Raw genomic sequence first — 23,151 nt, forward strand, 5'->3', positions numbered from 1 at the left:
TATTGCTATCTGCAGTGTAAATGAATGGAGAGAAGTGTATGACACTGATTGGTCACTGATTGGTCAGCATCATACACTCCTCTGTACAACGCCCACTTGGCCTAAAAGTAAAACACGCCCAGTTGTCCATTAAGAAACTCATTAGCATAAAGCTAATATAGGTCATAACTCCGTCAAAAATGATAGTTTTTCTAAATAAAAAACACTGCTGTAATCTACATTACAGCGCCGATCACATCATGTATAAGGTAGGCCACTTATAATCTGGTGACAGAGCCTCTTTAACAACACTTGTGTCAAGTGAAGTTTATGTCCTAGGGGGACATAATCTTCACATGATCCAAAATGTTAAGGTCTTGGCTTTTAGTCGGGGTTAGATTAGGATTTTGCCCCCATATTGCCTTGTACCAGTAAAGACAAATGTGTTACTATTAAATGTAAGGTGGGTCTCCCTGCTCCTGGGTAATGGTCTCCAGGAATTAAAAGTGACAACTACAATTTTGTGTCCCTTAGAGGGCTTGCTTCCATTGCCCCACAGTACATTTAATATAGAAAGTTCTCTAACATATAATATATATATTATTTTTAACTTTACCAAGTTTCTTAAGTCTATTTAATAGGTTGAACAGAATATCTAAAATATTGCTTTATTTTAAATATACATTACATAAAACTGCTTTAAAATAAATAAATAACTATATATTTATATCTATATACATTTTTACATAATAACATTGATAAAAAGTGGTTTGGGAATCCCAACCGTTCTGTCCATGTGCGGTATGTTCAGTCATCATCATGTAGTGATCCCATTATTATGATGCTTATGTACAAGATGTCCACAAGAGCGATCTTAATAAACCGTCATGGCAATATATCCATCGTTTCCATGTTGCTGCAGTGTCAGATCAATTGTGCCAAGGTGGAAAATAGTGAATACTTGCTGTTTTATACTTTACTGGCATCCACATTCTTCTACTATCATGGCTTCATGGACTTGGAAAGCAATATCCATATTATCATAGTACGCCATACTGAGGGAACTCATCTTGGTGGGAACGCAGCACACTTCTGGGGCTTTTCTATTGTTATACAGGTTTACCAAGCTCTGCAATATAAACATAGATAGGGATACATATGAATCCAGAAGATACTATAGATAATTTTTAATCATTTTCTGGTGAAATATAGTAGATGTCTTCATATGTAGATTATAAGTATTATTTTGAGTTTTATATGAACTGTAGAACAAGTGTCACTCTGCTGGGTCTCTTGGACAACATAGAGCCTTAAAACCAAACAAGCTGGATCTAAGCTTGAGGGACTAAATAGGAATGGCACGTGTCTCAGGTCCTCTACCACCTTGATGATCTAGGGAGCCTCCTCCTCCCACAATGCTTGCCCAGGCTTCTATCATCTATTTATCTATCTATCTCTTAAATTCAATGAAACTATAAGTAAGTACATTTAGAATAAATTTAAAAGGGCCCCAATATGTAAAATGGGTGGCCCTTTAAGTGAGTGCATTACAACATGTGCACGGGGCACGCGAGCCGCTGTGTTTGTGCGTCCGATAAACATACCTTTAAGTGCACCATTATAAATATTTGAACATATACACCTGGCCCTTGACAAATCCAATTGGTTAGTTCCATCTTTAAAAGGCAGTATGTAGTAGTATGACACCATCTCCAGACGAAGGCATCGGGGTGGACGTCTATCAATCGCTCCAGCACCTTATGGGTCAGTATGGTTATTTTTTCTTCAGAATCAGTTTGTGATGCAGTTCATTATTGAATATATATCTATATATAAACATTTGTACATTCTTTTCTGCATTTATATCCTATACTTTATTTCCTGACTCATGTAGATATTGTTTATCACTTTATGTGCAGGAGTCTTTTGATGTGCGTCTTTCTTTTAGTGTGTCCGTGGACCTTTTTATATGCTTTGTTTTAGTATTCTCAATAAAGATTATATATTTTACATTTTGATACATTACAATTGAGTTTTGCATTTTTTCTCGTTTTTGGTTTGAATATTTATATGGCTAGTTTATAAAATGTACACCTCTGGCAGATCCACCTCTCTGGAAAACAGGGATCTCCTGATGGCTATTCGGCAATTCTATCCAGCCGAGAAGAGGTGGAGCCGAATGTGTGTGCTAAAGTGAGTCACTAGGGGGTCAGATGGGGGTCAGGAGGTGGACTGAACTTTTTGCTCAGGGGCCTCCACCAACCTTAATCCAGCCCTTTGCATAGAAGGTTTTATTAGAAGACCTTTCTTGATCTGAGGTAGTTATGGAAAATATAAATATATGTACAGGATCAGACTGGCCCACCAGAGAACCAGACGATCCTCCGGTGGGCCGAGGCTCTAACACATTAATGGGCCTTAAAGGGTAACTAAACATTAAAAAAAGTCTGACATTTCAAAGTGACATCTCAGAAGTTTTGATTGCTGAGGGTCCAAACACTGAGACCCCACCGATCGCTAAAACGAAGCGTCAGGAGCGCTCGGGGTGAGCGCTGAGCCGCTTAGTTTTTGATCAGCTTTTCTTGGAAAGCCAAGCAATTGGTGTATGGGCACAATAAAAAGTCTATGAGCCTGTACGCCTACTGCCCGGCTTTCCAAGAAAAGCTGATCAGAAATTAAGCGTCTCAGCGCTTACCCGAGCGCTTCTGCCGCTTCGTTTTAGCCATCGGTGGGGGTCTCAGTGCTCAGACCTTCACCGATCTAAACTTCTGACATATCACTATGACATGTCAAAAGTTTTTTGACAGTTTAGTTACCCTTTAAAGGTCCCGCAGAAAACAAACCCCATTTAGAACTGTTTTGGAGCCAATCAATTTCCACTAGGGTCTATTTCTTATGGGATGATTCACAAATAACTTATTTGATTTAATTGATGAAATGTCCAGTGTGTATGATAACAATATGGACTATGATGAAATTAAAAGTGGACGTGCACATGTTTTCTATAGATAAAGGGCCCTCAGAATCATCCCTTCAAGTGGGTCCAACGAACCCCAGTCCAACACTGTATATGTATGAGTTACTTCACCATCATAAATCAATATAATAATTTTTTTGTGTTGATTAAATACAATTATTCTACAACACATTCTTTAGGCTGGGTTCACACGTCGCAGTCAAAATGTGTTTTTTTGTTGCTGCAAATCGCAGCAAAACCACCCAGTATGCTGCAATGTTGTTAAAATCTGAGTAGATTGGTGCGGTTTTGCCACAGTTCACAGCAAACAAATGCATTTTGACTGCGCCATGTGATCTCAACCTTAAAGAGGCTCTGTCACCACATTAAACTTTGCTAAAGGATGCCATTAATCTGTTTAATTTAAACAAGAAGCTTGCCATATGCTAATTGTACAGGACTTCCTGCTGATTGTCTTGAGGAGTGTAGAATGCGAGATTATCTCACTTTTCCTCACAGCAAGTGGCCAAGGATACAACAAGCTTGAAGAAGGTCAAACTCTACCTATAAGTTCAAAATGAAAGTTCCTTTGCTGTAGTGGTTACTTTCTACCCTTGAAAAATCCCAAACTACCGTACTACTGAGGCCATAAATGCACCTTGATTAATAGAATTAACTTGTACTAATTGAAAGCTAATATTTAACATAGTACAATAAGGACCATAAGCAAAGCAGGTAATCTAATGCCCGTTGCACACGACCGAGTGCCATACGGGCCGTTTCTCACGGCATCCGAGTGGCACCCGATAGTTTTCACAGACTCATTCACTTTAGCAGGTGAAAACGGACCCGACTTTCCGATCCATGGAAAGATAGGACATGTCCCATCTTTCGACGGATCACTGATGTGACCCGGCCGGCACACATGGTCGTGTGCATGAGGCATAACTATGTGGACAGCATCTTTCCTCTGCAACCAATTCAACTTGAGGTTGCTTATAAAAGTTGATAGAATATATATATATATTCCTACAACTAGTTTAACTGATAAAATCTCCTTACCTGCAGGTATGAATGATTGTTTGGCTTGACACTCTCATTCACTGGACTTGGGCAGGTACCTTCACATCGATAGCCATTGTATTTTTTTGGATGGATGATCCAGGCATCCCAACCAATCATCTTGAAATCTACAATAAAATCTACTCGTCTGCAAAGATTGCTTAGATTGTCAACAGGTGGAGCTTGCTTCATGCCCAACATGTGGTCTCTAATCATGTGGCTTCTTCTACGTCTTCTGGAGACTGTGCTGTTTTTCATGGCTTGCATTGTAGTAAGGTATTTCGATTGTGTGGCATCTAGTAGGAGCGTGGCAGTCACCAAGGACCTCTCCTTTTTGGAAGTATTGGAATATACAAACATCAGCACCTGTTGATCTTCAGATGTGTGCTCTTTGTATCTGTTTTTGGCACTGTCTGGTCCTAGGAACCTTTCTTTAAATTTTGCAGGGTGAATACCAGATTTATTAGAAATGTCAAACCACTTGGAGACAATTTCCGTAGCATCTACCACAATCCAACTTTCTGAAGCTCTTGATCGAGGTTCCCTTTTAAACCTGCCCAAATTGACAATGTTTTTGCATAGCTCATCAGACTTTTGGCATCCTGAATCGTGATGAAAAACATCCATAATCACTTGTGTATCATCGCCTAAAGGCTTTTCTATTGCTGATTTTCTAATTCGGACTTCTGCAAACTGAAGCTCCTCATCATGGCCAAGTGATGAAAAGTCAAACACCAGGACACATCTTCCTTCCATTTTGTCGATGCCTAAATGAAAGAACATAAAAACGAAATTCAATTTGATAAAAATGGAACTAACAGCAATTCAATAACATATCAATATACTATATTTTCTAATTCTTTAAGTATGCACCATCCCAATATGATTCTTTAGACTATGTCATGCCATAGGGATCTGTACAGGTGTCAACTTTACATTTATTCTATTCATCATCACTACAGATTACCAAAAATACTAAGAATATTAAGGCCGGATTCACACGAGCGTGCTCGGTCCGTGATATACAGACCGTATGCAAGCAGTATTTCCCGAACCGAACACACTGCAGGGGGACGGGCTCCTATCGTCATAGTTATTTATGACGCTAGGAGTCCCTGCCTCGCTGCGGGAAAACTGTCCTGTACTGTAATCATGTTTTCAGTACGAGACAGGTTTCCGCAGCGAGGCCGGGACCTCTAGCGTCATAGATAACTATGACGATAGGAGCTCGTCCCCCTGCAGTGTGTTCGGTTCGGGAAATACTGCTTGCATACGGTCTGTATATCACGGACCGAACACGCTTGTGTGAATCCGGTCTAATACTATTACTACTACTACTACTAATAATAATATTAATAATAAGTCAAATATGGTCATATGACCAGTGTGTTATCTAATTTCTGGGTTTTTTTTGTCTTCCCTATGCAGCATACCATCATCATACTTAATATAGCACTGAATTGATGACCACTATGTTATCGCCGATTAAGACACAGGTCCATCAAATTCAACTTTTCTCAATAAATTACCCGTCATTCATTGCTTGATAAATTATAACCCTCAATGCTATTTGTCAGTAGATAATCATCTAGCCTTTTTTCAAATTCTGACATAGTATCTGCCATTACTACCTCTTGGGATAGGGCATTCCATAGTTTGACTACTCTAACTGTAAAGAACCCTCCAAGTCCTTCTTCACCATAGGAAGTTTGATCTCCAAATGAGCATGGAGATTCAGTCATATCAATCACTGGCAGTTCTGTCCTTCACTAAGCAATGGCCTGAATATGTATTTTGTCATTGCTGTTCAGCAAGCAGTAAAGTCAAAAACATTTTGCATTAGTGAGTCTGAATGATAACAATGGAGAACATTATCTTCGGCATTGGCTGTCATTGACTATATATCTGTTAAGCAATTGATTCATTGCCGAGACACTAACTACAAGTATTTCCATACAGCTCAATGAATTATTAAAAATAGTTTTAAAGTTTTTTATATTTATTTTACATAGTCTATATTATAACAAAGAATCTTCTTTAAGGATCTTCCTGTTACATCAACCAACTTCAACCTCCTGTCGCATTTCATCGCCCCTTGTGTACCTTATTTGTATTAGTAGTTGGGGGATTCGATTTTGTTAATTTGATTTAGACCATGTGTGAATTTATGCTTGTAGGATTTGTTTTCACGCTTTCTTTCTTTGCAATTGTAAAAGTGGCAAACAAGTTTTAAACAACATACAAAGTGGTTGTCACTTAACTAATCCTTCCAGAAAACACAATAAATGTAGAAGCTGTAAGTGCTGTGTATGCAGTTCAGCATATATAGAAGCACAGCTGAATGGCCTATTTCTCTGTAAATTTGACTACTATTTATTGTTATATGCTATGTCTTTTAACCAATACCTACTTGTAAATTATTTATATATAGGTAATTTACTGCATATCCAGACTTATAGCTAGGCTTTAGGGGGAAAGATTTAGTTCACTGGTCTAGCCCTGTACCTAAATACCCTAGCCACAGCAAAATGGCTTCTTGGTCCCTGTCATGGCACCCTACACATGCGGCACTTTCCACAGTTAGCCCTCCCATTTTACACCTCTGGTATAACTTTATAGAATACTATTTGGGTAATGTCTGGCTACACAGCATTAAATAAGCTAGAGCTAGAGACATCCTTTCCATGACTCTTGGGCCAATTCCCTGCCCCCTTCTTTGCTATCATGGCATTTCCTCTGCAAACGGGAGTCCTGTACAATCCTACTATCTCTTCATGGGCCCCACAGCACCCGCCTGGTCATCCTCTATGGTATTTGACCTGCAGTAAGGACTGCATAAATGTTGCACACTTGAGACAAATGAGAACAATAATAGGCTGTCCAGGTACCACTGAAAAATCACAAGCCGTCTGTTTTGTTAGACTGACATCGGGACTACATACAGTTAAGCCTGTTGAGTAGTCCTAGTTTTAAAGGGATTGTCCAGTTTTTTTATTTTTTTTATTTTTTTATCTGTAGAATCGGAAATCATACAGTTTTGTAATATACGTGTATTAGAAATTCTGCTCACATACTTTTCTTATAGTGCATGAGGCCCCTGTCACAGTACAATGGTATAGCCCACAGATTAGTCCTTTATAATGCATACACAGGCTAACTGACTATGACTAAACATGGCGTTAGTCATATGACCCCTCTACACACACTCACACACATCATATGACCCCCCCTATACACACACACACACACACACACACACACACACAAACGCTCATTCATCGGCTCATCTGCTCTTTTATGCAACATTAAAAGTCATGGTTGTCGGCAGCACACCTCCCTGTGTAAACAGGGAAATGCGCCGTCGACATGATGAAAATGTATGAGGATGAGGGATCAGAGTAACGAGCGCTCGTCCCCAGACATAAGAAATCATTGATCCTTGTGAAAGGAGCAAATGTGCGCTGATCAACGAGCTGTCTCGTGGATTGGTGCACGTTTCACGGCCCATATCGGGCCATATAATAGTATCATAAGTGAATAGGACTAATAGTGGAATAATGATGAACAGCTACTTCACTGTGCGTGTAGTCACTGTCTCTAGATGATTTTTAATATGGCTGCCTGTCTTTATGGGACGTCATGTTGTTAATAAAGTCAAATATTTTTAAAAAAACACAGAGGAGACAGGGGGAAGAATGTAAGAGCTGCTCCTCACAGACACGGACATGATGAGGAGATGCTACTGTATGTAGGAATACTTGATCATTTATGCTCCACAATAACCTATTATTCACCTGTCGTATACCTGCACAGTGTTACCTGAAAGCCAGGGGTCACATGATGTGGGTCACATGACTGCCACCATCTTTAGTCCATTCAGTTATCCTATCTGTAGGCTATACCATTTTTTTTTCTTAGTCAAAGGCAACTGCCCTGATATAAGAAAGGTATGTGAACAGAATTTTAAATAAGTATATATTAGAAATCTTTATGAATTTCCTATTCTATAAATAAATTAATAAAACATTTTAAAAGTGGGCAACCCCTTTAATCAATTATTACTGGTAATATAGAATTCATGTTACTGATCACAATATACTAAACTACTTATATAAATATAGATTAGAGACATTACTGAAAGACTGCCATACACCAATATATCCACACTATGTCCACTCCAAAACTTTGCATATTTAGGGAGTACATATTAAATAGTTTGGGCTGAATTAAAATATATTAGATTATAGACAGGAAAACATGAAGTTTATATTAAGAAATAAACATGTAAAAATATTCATTATGGGAGCCTGTGGACAAGGGCAGGGCAGAGGGGACTTCTTGCTGAAGTAATCCAATCAAGACCTTGCTGAATTTAATGCCCTCAGATGTGGATTGCAGAGGTGCAGGACTTGTGGATTTTCTATAGGACTGTCTGACCCGCCCGCGCCTCAATCGACTGCTCTAAGTCTGTAAGAGAACAATGCTGGTGAGGACTCCTGAGGGGCTCAAGGTCGGCAGAAGTCTTCTGATGAGACCTCATTCAGACATGTCCAAGAAAAGGATGTGTATTAGTGCTGTGTGTTAGGACTTCTCTAAAGTGTGTCTGGTTTGCAGATTTATACTAGATGGTCTCCAAACACATCAAAGTAGAACAGGAATATGTACAACCTATGGTTCCTTTTGTGAGCAAATCCTATTTTATAAAGCATTCCCAAAAGAGACAAAGGCATACGTCAGCACTTTATAATATATGGTCTTCAGTATAAAGCTCAGAACATTGCAGTGTTATTCCTAAGCAAATATTGAAGAACATAGCCATATGTAATATTATATCTACACACAGTAGCAGCATCACACAGATCTGTTATCACATATTGTCATTACTGCTATCATCACCCCAGACTATCAGACACCTTGAAAGTTCTAGTTAATAGGTTCCCACCAAATCCTAATTCTTATTTATTCAATGCTTAGATAAGAAATGCAAGACGCTGTTCATTTTGACTGAAGAATATTATTTTGGTAACTTGGATATAACTTTCCATTAAATATTAAAATCGCTCTCCAAATAATCTAGTATCATGTATGTCTGTTAATATTTGGAGTACAGGGGTTGTATTTGAATTACATTGCACCTTTGGTTGGGTAACATATTACATACAATTTTAGGGAGCTGGCTGAACAGTACATCCTTAATATATTGTTATTCAAGGAATTGATTACGTTAGCAATGGTAACTATCAAAAATAGGATAGTGCTTCAAATGGCAGATTTTTATGCATTGCCACCGTTTATGTCTTATAGTCTCTTTTTTGGGAAGTAGGCAATAGCCTATAATAAAAATGTTTCATTTTTTTGCCTACTCGTTCTTGACACTATCATGAGCATTTCTATTAATAACTTAATAACAATATATATGGGTATTGCCGTTTTTTTTTAAATTCTCTAAAATGTTATGTAATGTGCGCCCCCCCCACCCCCAAATAGTAGTAAAGAAAAGGGTTTCCTGACATGTCATAAATACATCAGTGGGTTCCAGTATCGTGCATCAACACCAACTTGCAGAACATAAGTCTTATTACTGGAGCTCTCTTACATCCTAAGCATATTGCCATTGTTTTTAATTAGTATTTGCTCAGGAATTCTATAGTTTAGGAAATTGTCAGGGGTTGGAGTTCACCAAATCCGCTGTTATGGCCTTCTGACATGTCTTTAGGTCGATTTCACCTTTAGGTTTCCACAAACATGCTTGAACCGATATTTTGCCTTTCTTCATGAAAGCTATTGTTATACAATACATTGCAATTTTCGAGACACAATTAGATACATTAAATTGCCTCCTAAAAGCAATAAAGTTAATTAGTGCATCGGCTCAGTAATATATCTCCATTAATTGCCATTCTTCTAAGACAGGGTTAATACAAGTATTAATGCAATGAATAGCAAATTAGTGGTCAGATATTATTATAACAAGGCTGGTTATAATATTGGCAATTGGCACAAACAGTATTAGCATCTAGTATGCAAACATTATAATGTTCAGGTTAGATTTCTAAAGTCATGCAACAAAACAAAAAAACACCACTGTAATTCCACCTGTGCTATTGCTTACTTAGAGTAACATAAAACAATTATTGTGATCTAAGAAATACACATCTAAGGTTTGAAGACAGACTAAATAGAGTAATTCTTACTTTTAGCTGCAAGGCTCCTTATAATATCAGCTTGTGGACTGGATGAAAATCCACGTGGTGCCGCTGGAGTCAGGTCTACGCCATGCATGGACTCCAGTCGATGAAAACTTTGGAAGAGGCTGAGCATGAATTTGGGCGGATGTGGTGAGTCAACAACCCTGCTGTCTGCTCTGTCCGTCCTGTTCACAGCATTTTTTATACCGGAATCTGATCTAAGGTAGCTTTTTACTGAGATTACGCTAGGTATGAGCAGTAATAGTATAATACAATAGGAAGAGAGAGCCATTGTCACCCTGAATGTGTGTGTGTGTTGGTCTTCTCTGACAGCATACAGCATGCCCTGGCCTTTTATTGGGCTTCACTTGAATGGCTAATGCATATTCACAAGTCAATTAACTGGTCATTCTGCCTAAGCCTATTGGAAACGAAAGAAAAAGTAACACCTTCGTCTGGCCATTTCTTTGTGTTTGTTTACATGGATTAGAGAAGATAATAGACTTCATATATGAGTTAGATGTATAGAACAAGTAGAAGTAAATGGGAGAGGAATCCTCCAGCTCACCGATCCTATGTCCGAGCCCAGACAGCACACGAATCCTCGTGTCGGCACACGATAAAGATCAAAGCAGAAAAATAGAAAATTTATCCAGTTTAAAAGGAAGTAATATTCCAACTTTATTCCAAATATATTAAAAAGTCCATATACAAAGGGGTGGATGCATCAGATAGCAGGCCTACGCGTTTCAGACAAATCACTTGTCTTTACACATGGCGTGTTGCAACAGTGATATGGACTTTTTAATATATTTGGAATATTACGTCCTTTTAAACCCAGCGCTGGATCAAGTTTTTCTTTTTCTGTTATACATAATAAATCTTTATAGTGTCCAACTGCAAAGCTGCATCTGAACAAATGTCCTTATTAATGGGAAAATTACATTACGATAGTTATTTTGGAATATAGTATATTGAATTGGGACATATTTTAATGAGTTTTGGTAACAAGAATGGAAACTGACTCAAATCTGCAAATTTATGTTTAAACTATTATAATTGTAAAGACAAAATATTAGGTACTTACTGACAGTTTAGTATTCACCAGGAATGTGATGTGTAATGTATATGCTGCTTTCTTATTTATCCTTAGGCTGGGTTCACACGAGCACATTAACGTCCGTAATGGACGGACGTATTTCGGCCGGAAGTCCCGGATCGACCACAGTGCAGGGAGCCGGGCTCATAGCATCATAGTTATGTACCACGCTAGGAGTCCCAGCCTCTCCGTGGAACTACTGTCCCGTACTGAAAACATGATTACAGTACGGGACAGTTGTCCTGCAGAGAGGCAGGGACTCCTAGCATCGTACATAACTATGATGCTAGGAGCCCGGCTCCCTGCACTGAGTTCGGTCCGGGACTTCCGGCCGAAATACTTACGTCCATTACGGACGTTAATGTGCTCGTGTGAACCCAGCCTTATGGTGAACAGCAAATCACAGACACAGTCAAGCCGATCAATATGAGTCAACCTTGATTCTTTTCTTGAAGCACAAAATATCTGGACAACTAGATCATGTGCAACTGACTTCAATAGGAATTAAGACCAAATATATGACTAGAGTTGGGTTTACTTTAGCCAGTTTCTAAAATCAGATGGACGGCTTGGTAAATAATTATCTGCATGAAGGTCTGAATTTGCTAGGATAGGAACAGTTACAGAAATGCTAGGTATGATACACCTTACCCCCTGTTTGCTAAGGTTGCACTGCCAGTTTAGATTTTCATCACCTATTTAGGAAAAAGATGGGTTAACCTGAGCCTTGATAAGACCTTTTTCCATCAGCCCCTAAGCAGCTGCATGGTCTACTTCTATTGTACTTACAGCTATGTACATTGATAAATAGGACATTAGATGTTAGATACATCTGCTGTGAAAACTGGCAACCAATCTAGTTGTTAATTTTATAACTATGTAAGCAAAACAATATCATTGTATTAGCTAGCATAGATGACAAAAAATCTATACCTTCTGCAGAAAATAATTAAATAAGCCATAGGATTATAAATGTGTGTACGGCAGAAAGAGTATATTATGTAGGTGCAACTGTCACGAAGGGTCTGTGGACCCACTGGGCCGTACCGCCTTGGCGGTAAGGCAGCTGGCCAACAGGGTGCAGGACAATGTCTATAGTTCGTATAGGGTACCTGTGGCAGCTCGGACAGTAGCAAGGCAGGCTCGGCTAGGACTGGGCAGCAGGTAGACGTCAGGCGAGGTGAAGCAGGTCAGACGTGGAACAGCACGACACGACTTTGGCACAACACAGTGCTAGACAGGGAGGTATTAAAATGCAAGGAACAGGAACTGGAACACGTACTGGAACTGGAACACACTAGGAGGCCATCACATAGACAAACAATAGGGAACAACAACAATGCTCAGGCATAGAAGCAGGGGGCTGGACCCCTCTCATAGTCCAGGGTACTCACAGGTCAAGGGTCATCAGAATGTCCGGTGCGCGCTGCCCCTTTAAGAGCGGGCATGAGCGTTCGCGTGCACCTTACGGGATCCGGCTGAGGTGAGTGGACGCGAGCGCTGGCGTCTCCTGAGGAGGAGGCTGGGGCCAGCGCTTGCCGACTCGTGGCTGCGGCTGTCAGGGGGAGGTTGGAGCTGACGGCCCGCAGCCATGGACATTACAGCATCATGTGTATCTTTGAAGCCAACATCTGGAGCACCTATATGAGTATGACTTATGTGAAAGCAGAACTCTGGTTGGTATAAGCAACAGAAACGCAATTTGGATACACAAGGCTTGACCAGCGGAACCATGGAAAACTAGTGGTTAGTATAGTTTCATCTCAGGAAGGTTGGTTTATGCAAACAAAGCGATTTTTAAAATGGGACTGAATGTGAAATTCTAAAACCATGTGAGACATGATTTTCCTTCCAGAGTCAATTTGGAAATTGTTAGTAAATCTTGCCACTAGGAAAAGCACATAGTGGTCCTGCTTTATGCTCTACAGCGGCCTACCATTTATGGTGGAGCAGCTCTTGTCCTAGACATTTCTTAGGGCAAAAATGCAACCAACTAAAGGTGCATTTACATAGGCAGTTTCTCGTCTGGTAAACGAGCGCTGGTCGACGATACAGCCTGTCAATTGGCACTCGTTTGCTCCATTTAAATGGAGCAATGATTGAAATGTACATATGGAATCTTGTCGGTAGTACATCTTATTTACATGGGAAGATGCGCTACCGACAAGCGACTATTTTTTGAGCCACAAAAAAGATCTGATCAGCCAACATATGAGCATTTGCTCGTTTGTCACCTGATCGCTGCTATGTTTACACAGGGCAATGATAAAGAACGAGTGTTCGTCCAAACGCTTATACACCCGATCACTGGCCCATGTAAAAGGGTCATAACTTGTTGGAAGACTCCAAGCTCTTCAGGATGACACATCATACTGCTAATGCTGATCTATTTTTTATTAGCAATGTGCTTAGGAAATGATTGTTTAGATGGTTTTCCATCCAGTCTGGCCAATTTTAGCAGAATTAATTTACAGTCTTTGAGTATGTATGTGCACCATTAAATAACAAAGGGGAACAATCAGCTAACTTGAATTTTCTTTAGTTGATGCCAATCTAATATGTATGAGGGCCTCCCAACTCTCCATTATGGTAGGAACAAGAATTGGGCAATTTCTTCCAAATTCCCCATTAACATGCACACTCAGCATAAGTGGCCTTATCTCCTGTGGGAAAAATGGATCGGACATGTTGAAGTCCAACATGCCTGATCCTTCCTTCTCCAAACATCTGCTATTGGGAGAAAGTCAGGTGGCCCCCATATACATTAGACCGTCAGCCGATCCTGCCAAATTCATTGAGTTTGGCCGAGGATTGTCTAATGTTAATGAGCAGCTTAAATGAAAAAAAATCCATTAGCGCACCTTTGTTTTGATCCCTATGCTTTGTATGAAGAGCTTGCAAGTTGTTCACACAGTTGTTGCCAATTTGCAACATGAGGTATCAGCTTCAGAGGGGCAAGTATTAGCAAAATGACTAGCAAAATGAAAACAAAATATATTCTCTATACTTTGTATGTTCACATTGTGAAAACACTATTTTCTTAAACTACTACTGTAGAATCATATTCATGATCCACTAAGATGATTTCTGTTTGCTCTCTAATTGCACTATACAGTAGCTACACTGACAGAATACACCAAGATCCCGACTCTAAATTGGCCAATTTGTAATTTCCTGTATTGTTATTTTTTCTTAATTACAGAGCATACATTGATTCTAGTTGTAAGGCTGTAAATGCATGATATTGGGTGGAGACACCTATGGCTTCGGGCAGACACTTGTCTCCTTAAGGTAATTACTCCCTGCAGAGTAAGTGTTCATTAATATGTAAGACACCGGACAAAGTGCTATAAGTCATTTCTCACCAAGCAATTCAAGATCATTTAAAGCTGTAGGGTGTAGTTATAATAACATAATTGTCATAAATTCACAATAGTCTTTTTTGCTCAAATACACATTGACCTCAGTCAGGCATAGGGACAGCTAAAGCCGGCTATAGACATGCAAGATGGGAGGAAGCACACCTTTATATAACTTCCGATTGACCTGACCAGCCCCATAGATTACAGATTAGGGCCAACTACCAGCGAAAAAAATTCAACACAAAAGATTAAAATTTTAACCGATTGTCTGTTAGACATCGGTCATTGAAACCTAAGGCTGGGTTCACACGAGCACATTAACGTCCGTAATGGACGGACGTATTTCGGCCGGAAGTCCCGGACCGAACTCAGTGCAGGGAGCCGGGCTCCTAGCATCATACTTATGTACGATGCTAGGAGTCCCTGCCTCGCTGCAGGACAACTGTCCCATACTGAAAACATGATTACAGTACGGGACAGTTGTCCTGCAGAGAGGCAGGGACTCCTAGCATCGTACATAACTATGATGCTAGAAGCCCGGCTCCCTGCACTGAGTTCGGTCCGGGACTTCCGGCCGAAATACGTCCGTCCATTACGGACGTTAATGTGCTCGTGTGAACACAGCCTTACTATGTGGCCAATCAATGTCCGATAATTGGGGGGAAAATTTAAAATTGTTCATTTCGGAAAATATTTTCTCACATCTATGGCTAGTTAATAGCAGCTCTCCCATGTAATGTCCTTGCTTAGCTACCAAACTCCATGAATAATGAAGGTTATTATAGCTTCACAAGTGCTAGAACTTCAAAGCCTCTATTTGTGGAAAAAAAACAACTTTTGACCACTTACTCAATGTCATAGTCAGGAATAGGGACAGTTAGAGCAACTCTTAAATGTGATGCCCCTGCTAAACTACATTACTTATATCAACATCGCAGACCCTGAAGAATGGGATATTGAGGGTAACTGCTGTGTGTGGTGAAGGTCCTACAGAAGCCTGGCTGTATAGTCTGGACCACCCCTACAACAGCAGTCTGGCTGTGTAATCTAGAGTGCCCCCTATAGAAGCCTGACTTTGTAGTCTGGACTCCCTATAACAGTGATCTGGCTGTCCAGTCTGGACAGCTCCCCATAGAAGCTTTGTTGTGTAGTCTGGACCCCCTATAACAGTGATCTGGCTGTCCAGTCTGGACAGCTCCCCATAGAAGCTTTGTTGTGTAGTCTGGACCGCCTCATGCCAGCTCTTAGCAGCTGTTATAGGGGAACATTTACATTTTAATAATTTAGGTTTACGTTTTAGGGTATGTTCACACGCACTGTTTTCAGACGTAATTCGGGCGTTTTACGCCTACAAAATCTGCCCACTGCTTGCAATGGGTCTTACGATGTTCTGTTCCCACGAGGTGTAATTTTAGGCATCGCTGTAAAAAGACGGCACGTAAAAAGACACTCGCGTAAAAAAAGTGCATGTCAGTTCTTGGGACGTTTTTGGAGCCGTCTTTCATTGACTCGATTGAAAAACAGCTCCAATAATGTCCGTAAAATACGCAGCGAAAAACGTGAGTTGTTAAAAACGTCTGAAAATCAGGAGCTGTTTTCAGGCGAAAACAGCTCCGTAATTTCAGACGTATTTTGCTACTGCGTGTGAACATACCCTTAAAGTGAACATACTCTTGAAGTTACTTGTATAGCCAAGTAATATTCATTAAAGGACTAATTAAGTGATTCATTTGAAGGGGTTTTCCAGTGAGAAGAAATTAATGGCATATCCTTAGGATAGGCCATCGATATCTAATCGGCGGGGGTCCGATTCTCGGCATCGGCGCCAATCAGCTGTTTTGAAGGGGCATTTCACAGTATTACATCCATTTCCTATTCAACTGAATAGCAGAAGGTTATAATACTGTGAACCACCGCTACAAGTGTGTCAGCGTTTCAAAGTACAGAGTAGTAAAGGGAATAAGGGGGAAGCAGATATTGACGCCCTATCCCAAAGATAGGCTATCAATTTCTTCTCACTGGAAAACCCCTTTAACTGTTACTTATGCAAGTTGATTATCTTATGCCATGGTCTGTAATTGATGCCTACATCTCTGGTATTCAGTGTGTGCACACTAGAGGCATGAACTTCACTATGATAAGACTCTGCTCACAAATGCATTGTAAATTTCCATTGGGAGTTCCGGCAAACTTTCCAGTATTTTTTACAATCATATGTCCATGAAATTTAGCACCTACAATGAGCACTGTTCTTGATCTCCAATCATCAGGCAAATCCAATCTTTTTCTGTTTTTGCTGTATGTTGTGTTTCATCCCCTCCCACACATCAGGTTGAAACACATAGTTTTCTCTACTGACAAGATTGGCTTGATCCTTGGGAATCAAGAGCAGTGCCTGTTATAGACTATGCCATTTTTCACTCAGATATAGGATTGAAGAAAAAAGGCACCTTTGGGACCAGATGGATGGATTATATGCTAGCACCAGCGTGACAAGAGGCTCAGATGTCCCAATGACAGGTCTATAAAATAGAGAAGTGCTACATAAAGTTGTGCCTATGTGGAGCACAACTCAATCAGGTGAGTGTACACTCACTGTGTTGTAGTGCTGAACAATATTATTATAATACTTTCCCCTATATTACTACCTTCAAAAGTACTCGTCCTCCTCTGCCCCCTTTTTTTCTATGCAGCTATGGTATTTTTTATAGCAAAAATAGTAGTTTTTACAGAAACAATACTGATTATACCATTACCCCTTTTATGGTTTGTTCTCTAATAATAAAACATATCTATTTTGTACATATTGGATATGTTGATTAATAAAAATAACGCCTTAGGCTTCATTCACACCTGTGTCACAGTTCCATTCATGGGTACCATGAGACCTTTCTGTCAGGGGAACCCATAAACGAAAATCAAACGGAAACAATAGCTTTCCGTTTGCATTACCATTGATTTCAATGGTAACGCTTCCGTTGGTAATGGTTTCCGTTTGTCTCCGTTCCATAAGGTTTCCGTTTTTTCGGCGGAATCAATAGAGCAGACGACTATGCTATTGATTCTGCCAAAAGAACAGAAACCTTACAGAGCGGAAACAAACAGAAACCATTAGCAATGGAAGCGTTACCATTGAAATCGATGGTAATGCAAACGGAAAGCTATGGTTTGCGTTCATGGGTTCCCCTGACAGAAAGGTCTCACGGAACCCATGAACGGAACCCCGACGCAGGTGTGAATGAAGCCTAACTCAAATAAACTAGTAGTCTCCTTAATAAGAACCCAGCTGTAACACACATGATTTACAGGACGCTTTATATGTACATAACGTCATACACTGTGATATTTCAGTTTAATGCACAAATATTGTAAAACTCCACAACTCTCTCCCATCTGGAAACAATCATAAACTTTTTCAACAAAGTAAAGTTAAATAAACATTCAAAGTAAGGTGAAAACGAATAATATTTGAATATCAGTTGCTCATGCGAATATAATATCTACAAGCTTTCTTTCTAAATTACTAAATTAAATTGTTGCAATAAATGCTATAAATACCAGATACTGGAATTACTTAGCGCTCCTATTTTCATAGTTGACAGCATAGAAAGGAGGGAGACATTTTCCTGCATAAAGCAGATGTTCTGTACTTTAGTTCCATAGAAAAATTACAGATGAAACTTCTGGGCCTGCCCAACTGTCTCATAGAATAACTTTACATTGTATAGGCTCTATAGATACAGATTATTATAAGACATGACTACATTATCATGAAATGATCATGGAACACCATCACATCTCTTAACTGTCAATGTGTAGTACTGATGTTTTCCGTGCCCCCTCAGGCATCAAGGCCTGGGAGCGACTACAACCTCTGCACCCTCTATAGCCATGCCACAAATGTAAAAAGAAATATTTTGGTCAAACTTTTTGAAACTTCTTGAACAATATCAATAATAATTGCAAGGAGAGGAAAAGGGACCAAAAAGGCGCCGGACCGCCGTCTTCATCAGGCTAATAGGTATTGTTTGTTTGTTGCGTCTTTGGACCAGGCAGCAGCTTCTTTTCATAGTACATCTTTCTCGTAGTGTTGTACCTGCCAGTATTAAACACTCTAAGGTGAGCACTTATTAATAATATAGTTGCTCTTACACCTCCTGTATAATCTGCACTATGTGGCGCCGTGTCTGTTTTTCTCTTTTGTAGTATTGAACAATATCAAGTCATTGTCCATTTGTGAAGTACATGAGTCCAGGATATTCCATGCTCATAGCATGGGCTAAACTCTACAGCTGGGTTTTTTGATTATGGAAACTCATAATCCCAAATCTAAAGTCTGGTTTACACTGGCAGATTTCTAAAAGGGCCTATTAAAGAGAGCCGATTATAGTATCATAGTTGATAAGGTTTAACCCCTTTATGACCAGCCTATTTTAGACCTTAACGACCAAGCCATTTTTTTTACGTTTTTTCCATCATCTCATTCAAAGAGCTATAACTTTTTTATTTTTTATTTTTGCGTCGACATAGCTGTATATGGTCTTGTTTTTTGCAAGACAATTTGTAATTTTTAATAGCAGCATTTTGGGGTACATAGAATTTAGTGATGAACTTTTATTAACTTTTTTTGGGGGGGGGATAGAAAAAAACCTGCAATTTCGCCACACTTTTTTGCGTCCTAAATTTACGCCGTTTTCCTGCGGTATAAATAACACAATAACTTTATTCAGCGGGTTGTTGCGATTGCAACTATACCAAATTTATATAGATTTTGTATGTTTTATTACTTTTACACAGTGAAAACATTTTTTTTTTCTTCAAAATTATTTGTTTTGTGTCTCCATATTTGAAGAGCCATAACTTTTTATATTTTTTCGCCAATGCAGTTGTATGAGGGATTTTTTTTGTGGGACGACTTGTAGTTTTTATTGGTACCATTTTGGAGTAAATGCAACTTTTTGATCACTTTTTATCAAATATTTTTTAAGGCAGGATTCAAAGAAAACAGCAATTTTTGCATTGATTTTTATTTTATTTTTTACGATGTTCACCAAGCGGGTTAAATGATGTAATAACTTTATAATTGGGGTCGTTACGGACCAAATATGTGTAAATTTTTAACTTTATTTTGTTTTTTAATAATAAAGTTTGCCAGGGGTAAAAGTGGGTTTTTCATTTTTTTTTTTACTAGCCCCACTAGGGGACTTCACTATGCGATCCTACGATCACATTTATAATACACTGCAATACTTCTGTATTGCAGTGTATTATGCCTGTCCGTGTAAAACGGACAGGTATCTGATAGGCCATGCCTCTGGCATGGCCTAGCAGGCATACACTACAGGCAGACCTGGGGGCCTTTATTAGGCCCCTGGCTGCCATCGGAGACACAGACACTCGGTGCTGTTATTGCTGGGTGCTGATGGGATGAGAGGGAGCTCCCTCCCTCTCTCCAAAACAACTCAGATGTGGCGCTTGCTATTTAGCGCCGCATCTGAAGGGTTAAATGGGTGAGATCGATACTGATATCGATCTCACCCGTTACAGCAGGGATGCCCCAAGCCCTCAGCTACCTCTGGTAGCTGAGAGCAGGGAGATTTAACGGCTCCCTGCTCTGTTTACTTATTCCGATTCAGCGCCGTAAAAAGGCTACTGCATCGGAATAAAGCCCGTTAGTGGCCGCCGTAAAAACACTATGGGGCGGTCACTAATGGGTTAAAAAAAGACACAGTTCCATCAAGTCCAACCAATAATCGTACCGTGTTAATCCAGAGGAAGGCAAAACCCCCATGAGGTTGATGCCAATTGCCTCATTAGGGGAAAATTCCTCCCTGACTCCAAATATGGCAACCAGAATAAATCCCTGGATCAACATCCCATCTCCAGCATATAGTACTCATAACCTGTAATATTATATTTTTCAAGAAAGGCATCAAGAACCTTCTTGAAATTGTTCAAAGAATCAACCATCACAACATCCTGTGGTGATGGTGAAACCTTTTTTCCTCTAGACGTAGAGAATGCCCCCTTGTCTTTAGATCACCCCTAAGCTGTATTTTTTCTAAACTGAATAGCCCCAGGTTTGATAACCTTTCTTGGTACTGCAATCCGCCCATTCCCTTAATTACCTTGGTCGTCCTTCCTTGCACCCGTTCTAGTTCAGCCATGTCCTTCTTATACACAGGCTCCCAAAATTGTACACAATATTCCATATGTGGTCTGACTAGTGATTTACATAGAGGGAAAACTACGTTCTTGTCACGAGCATCTACGCCTCTTTTGATGCATCCCATGATTTTATTTGCCTTGACAGCAGCTGCCTGGCACTGGTTGCTAAAGGTAAATGTACTATCCACCAATATCCCCAAATCTTTTTCAGTGGTAGTTTTACCCAGTGATTTACCATTTAATGCATAATTGTAACATTTGTTTCCTCTGCCAAGTGCATAACCTTACATTTATGCACATTAAACTTTATTTGCCATTTCTCTGCCCAAACCTCCAGCTTCCCCAAATCCCTCTGTATTATTACATTATTCTCCTCTGTGTTGATAAATTTACAGAGCCTAGTATCATCTGCAAATACTGAAATTATACTCTGTAAACCCTCAACAAGGTCATTAATAAACATATAAAACAAAAAGAGGGCCCAATACTGACCCATTTGGAACCCCACTGGTAACTGTGACCCACTCTGAGGATGTACCATTAATAACCACCCTCTGTTTTCTATCACTGAGCCCAATGTTAACCCAATTACACATATTTTCCCCCAGTCCCAGCATTTTCATTTTATATACCAACCTTTTATGCGGCACAGTATCAAACGCCTTTGAAAAGTCTAATACGCCACATCCACAGCCTTACCCAGGTCCAGTCTAGAATTTACCTCCTCATAGAATCTAATCAGATTGGTTTGACAGGACCGATCCCTCATAAACCCATGCCGATGCTGCTTTAACAGTTTATTTGCATTGAGATACTCGAGAATAGCATCTTTTAGAAAACCATCAAATATTTTACCCATAATGGAAGTTAAACTTACAGCTCTATAGTTTTCGGCTCACTTTTATACCCCGTTTTTGAATATTGGCGCCACATTTGCTATGAGCCAGTCCTGGGGAACAGACCCAGTCATGATAGAATCCTTAAATATCAGAAATAAGGGTCTGTCTATCACGGTACTTAATTCCTGCAGAACACGGGGTTAATACCATCTGTACCCGATGATATGTCGATTTTAGCGTTTTTAAGGCGGCTCTGCATTTCTTGCTGGGTTAAGCAGGAGACATTTAATGGAGAATTTACTTTATCCCTAATCATGTCATCTGACATTGGCTTTTCATGTGTAAATACATCCTCCTCGACCATTACACCCAGATTATTTTTGAGAGGGCTAAAACTTTCAGTTTTCAGTTTCTTATTATTTATGTATTTGAAAATCTTTCTACTTTCTTTGGCGAAGTCTCTCTGTTTCAATCTTTGCTGCCATTATTTGTCTTTTACACAACTTATTTTTTTCTTTATAATTATTTAATGCCTCGTCACTACCATCTTGCTTTAGTAGTTTGAACACTTTCTTTTTATCATTTATTGCCCCCACTTACTATTTTATTGAACCACATCAGTTTCATCCTGTTTCTAGCTTGTTTATTCCCCTATGGTATATATTTTTCACAGGACCTATTTAAGAGGCTTTTAAAAATGTCCCATTTAGTTTGTGTATTTTTATTTTTGAGGACATTGTCCCAGTTTACTAACAAAACAACACAAAAGACCCTGGTAGTTGGTGGGTACATAAACAATTGCTAACAACAATGCCCGAAGGCAAAAGTAGCCCTAATTTGCCAACTACCTATGATCGATAAAAAATAAAATAAAAATAAAACTTTAAATGCTATAATAAGCAAATAGATGAACAACAATTATTAAAATGAGCAATGCCTGCTGCTAGAAGGTGAATTCCTGGGCAAGTTCCCTGCGAGGTAGCTATCAATAGCCCATTTTAATCTAGACCAGTATATTCAATTGGAGTCAGCGGTTGCAGAACGCTGAATCTCCACTAACTAATAGAGGCAATTGTATCTAGCGGCTGAGCATTGTATTAAAAATAGTAAGCCCGCTCGACATGTTTCAATACATATGTAGCATCTGCAGGGGTTTCCAGGGATAATGATGGCGCACTGCAAACATCCCCTTATTTTATAAACTTGCAATGACGAACACAAGGGTGTGTCCGTATAGTTAGCCAATCGTAATTATAAGCGGCGGTCGAGCCCCTTACTAACTTAATGAACATGTAAATTGACCTATCAGAGATTATACCAGCTAGGAGGTCCATAGTTAGAGATGGCGCATGCGCACTAGTAAGGAAAAGACGAGCCAGTTTATGCCCTCAAGGTCATCCCTTATCCCATGAAAATTGGCCTTTTTGAAGTTTAGTGTTTTTTGTATGTTCTCTAGAAAACATCTTATTAAAGGATACATGAAAAATTATTATGCAGT

The 23,151-nt window shown here is 39.5% G+C and overlaps 1 protein-coding gene across 1 annotated transcript; it reads right to left on the reverse strand.

Moving 5' to 3' along the window:
* Window positions 1–775: 775 nt before the first annotated feature.
* Window positions 776–22,017, reverse strand: NODAL (nodal growth differentiation factor). The gene is made up of 3 exons (XM_075841254.1): window positions 21,861–22,017; window positions 3,998–4,764; window positions 776–1,108 (listed from the first exon to the last, which is right to left on the reverse strand). The coding sequence occupies exons 1-3, from the start codon at window positions 22,015–22,017 to the stop codon at window positions 956–958; spliced, it is 1,077 nt and encodes a 358-aa protein (XP_075697369.1). The 3' UTR covers window positions 776–955.
* Window positions 22,018–23,151: the final 1,134 nt, after the last annotated feature.

This window comes from Rhinoderma darwinii, chromosome 11 (assembly GCF_050947455.1).
Source record: "Rhinoderma darwinii isolate aRhiDar2 chromosome 11, aRhiDar2.hap1, whole genome shotgun sequence".
NCBI classification, from domain to species: Eukaryota; Metazoa; Chordata; class Amphibia; order Anura; family Rhinodermatidae; genus Rhinoderma; species Rhinoderma darwinii.

Excerpts from the sequence above, each read along its gene's own strand:
- NODAL (XM_075841254.1), bottom strand. The coding sequence starts at position 22,017 with ATGGTCGAGGAGGATGTATTTACACATGAAAAGCCAATGTCAGATGAC. Across the intron at positions 4,765-21,860 it reads CATATCATCGGGTACAGATG|GCATCGACAAAATGGAAGGA; the intron begins GTATTAACCCCG and ends TCTTTCATTTAG. Across the intron at positions 1,109-3,997 it reads ACAATCATTCATACCTGCAG|AGCTTGGTAAACCTGTATAA; the intron begins GTAAGGAGATTT and ends TTTATATTGCAG.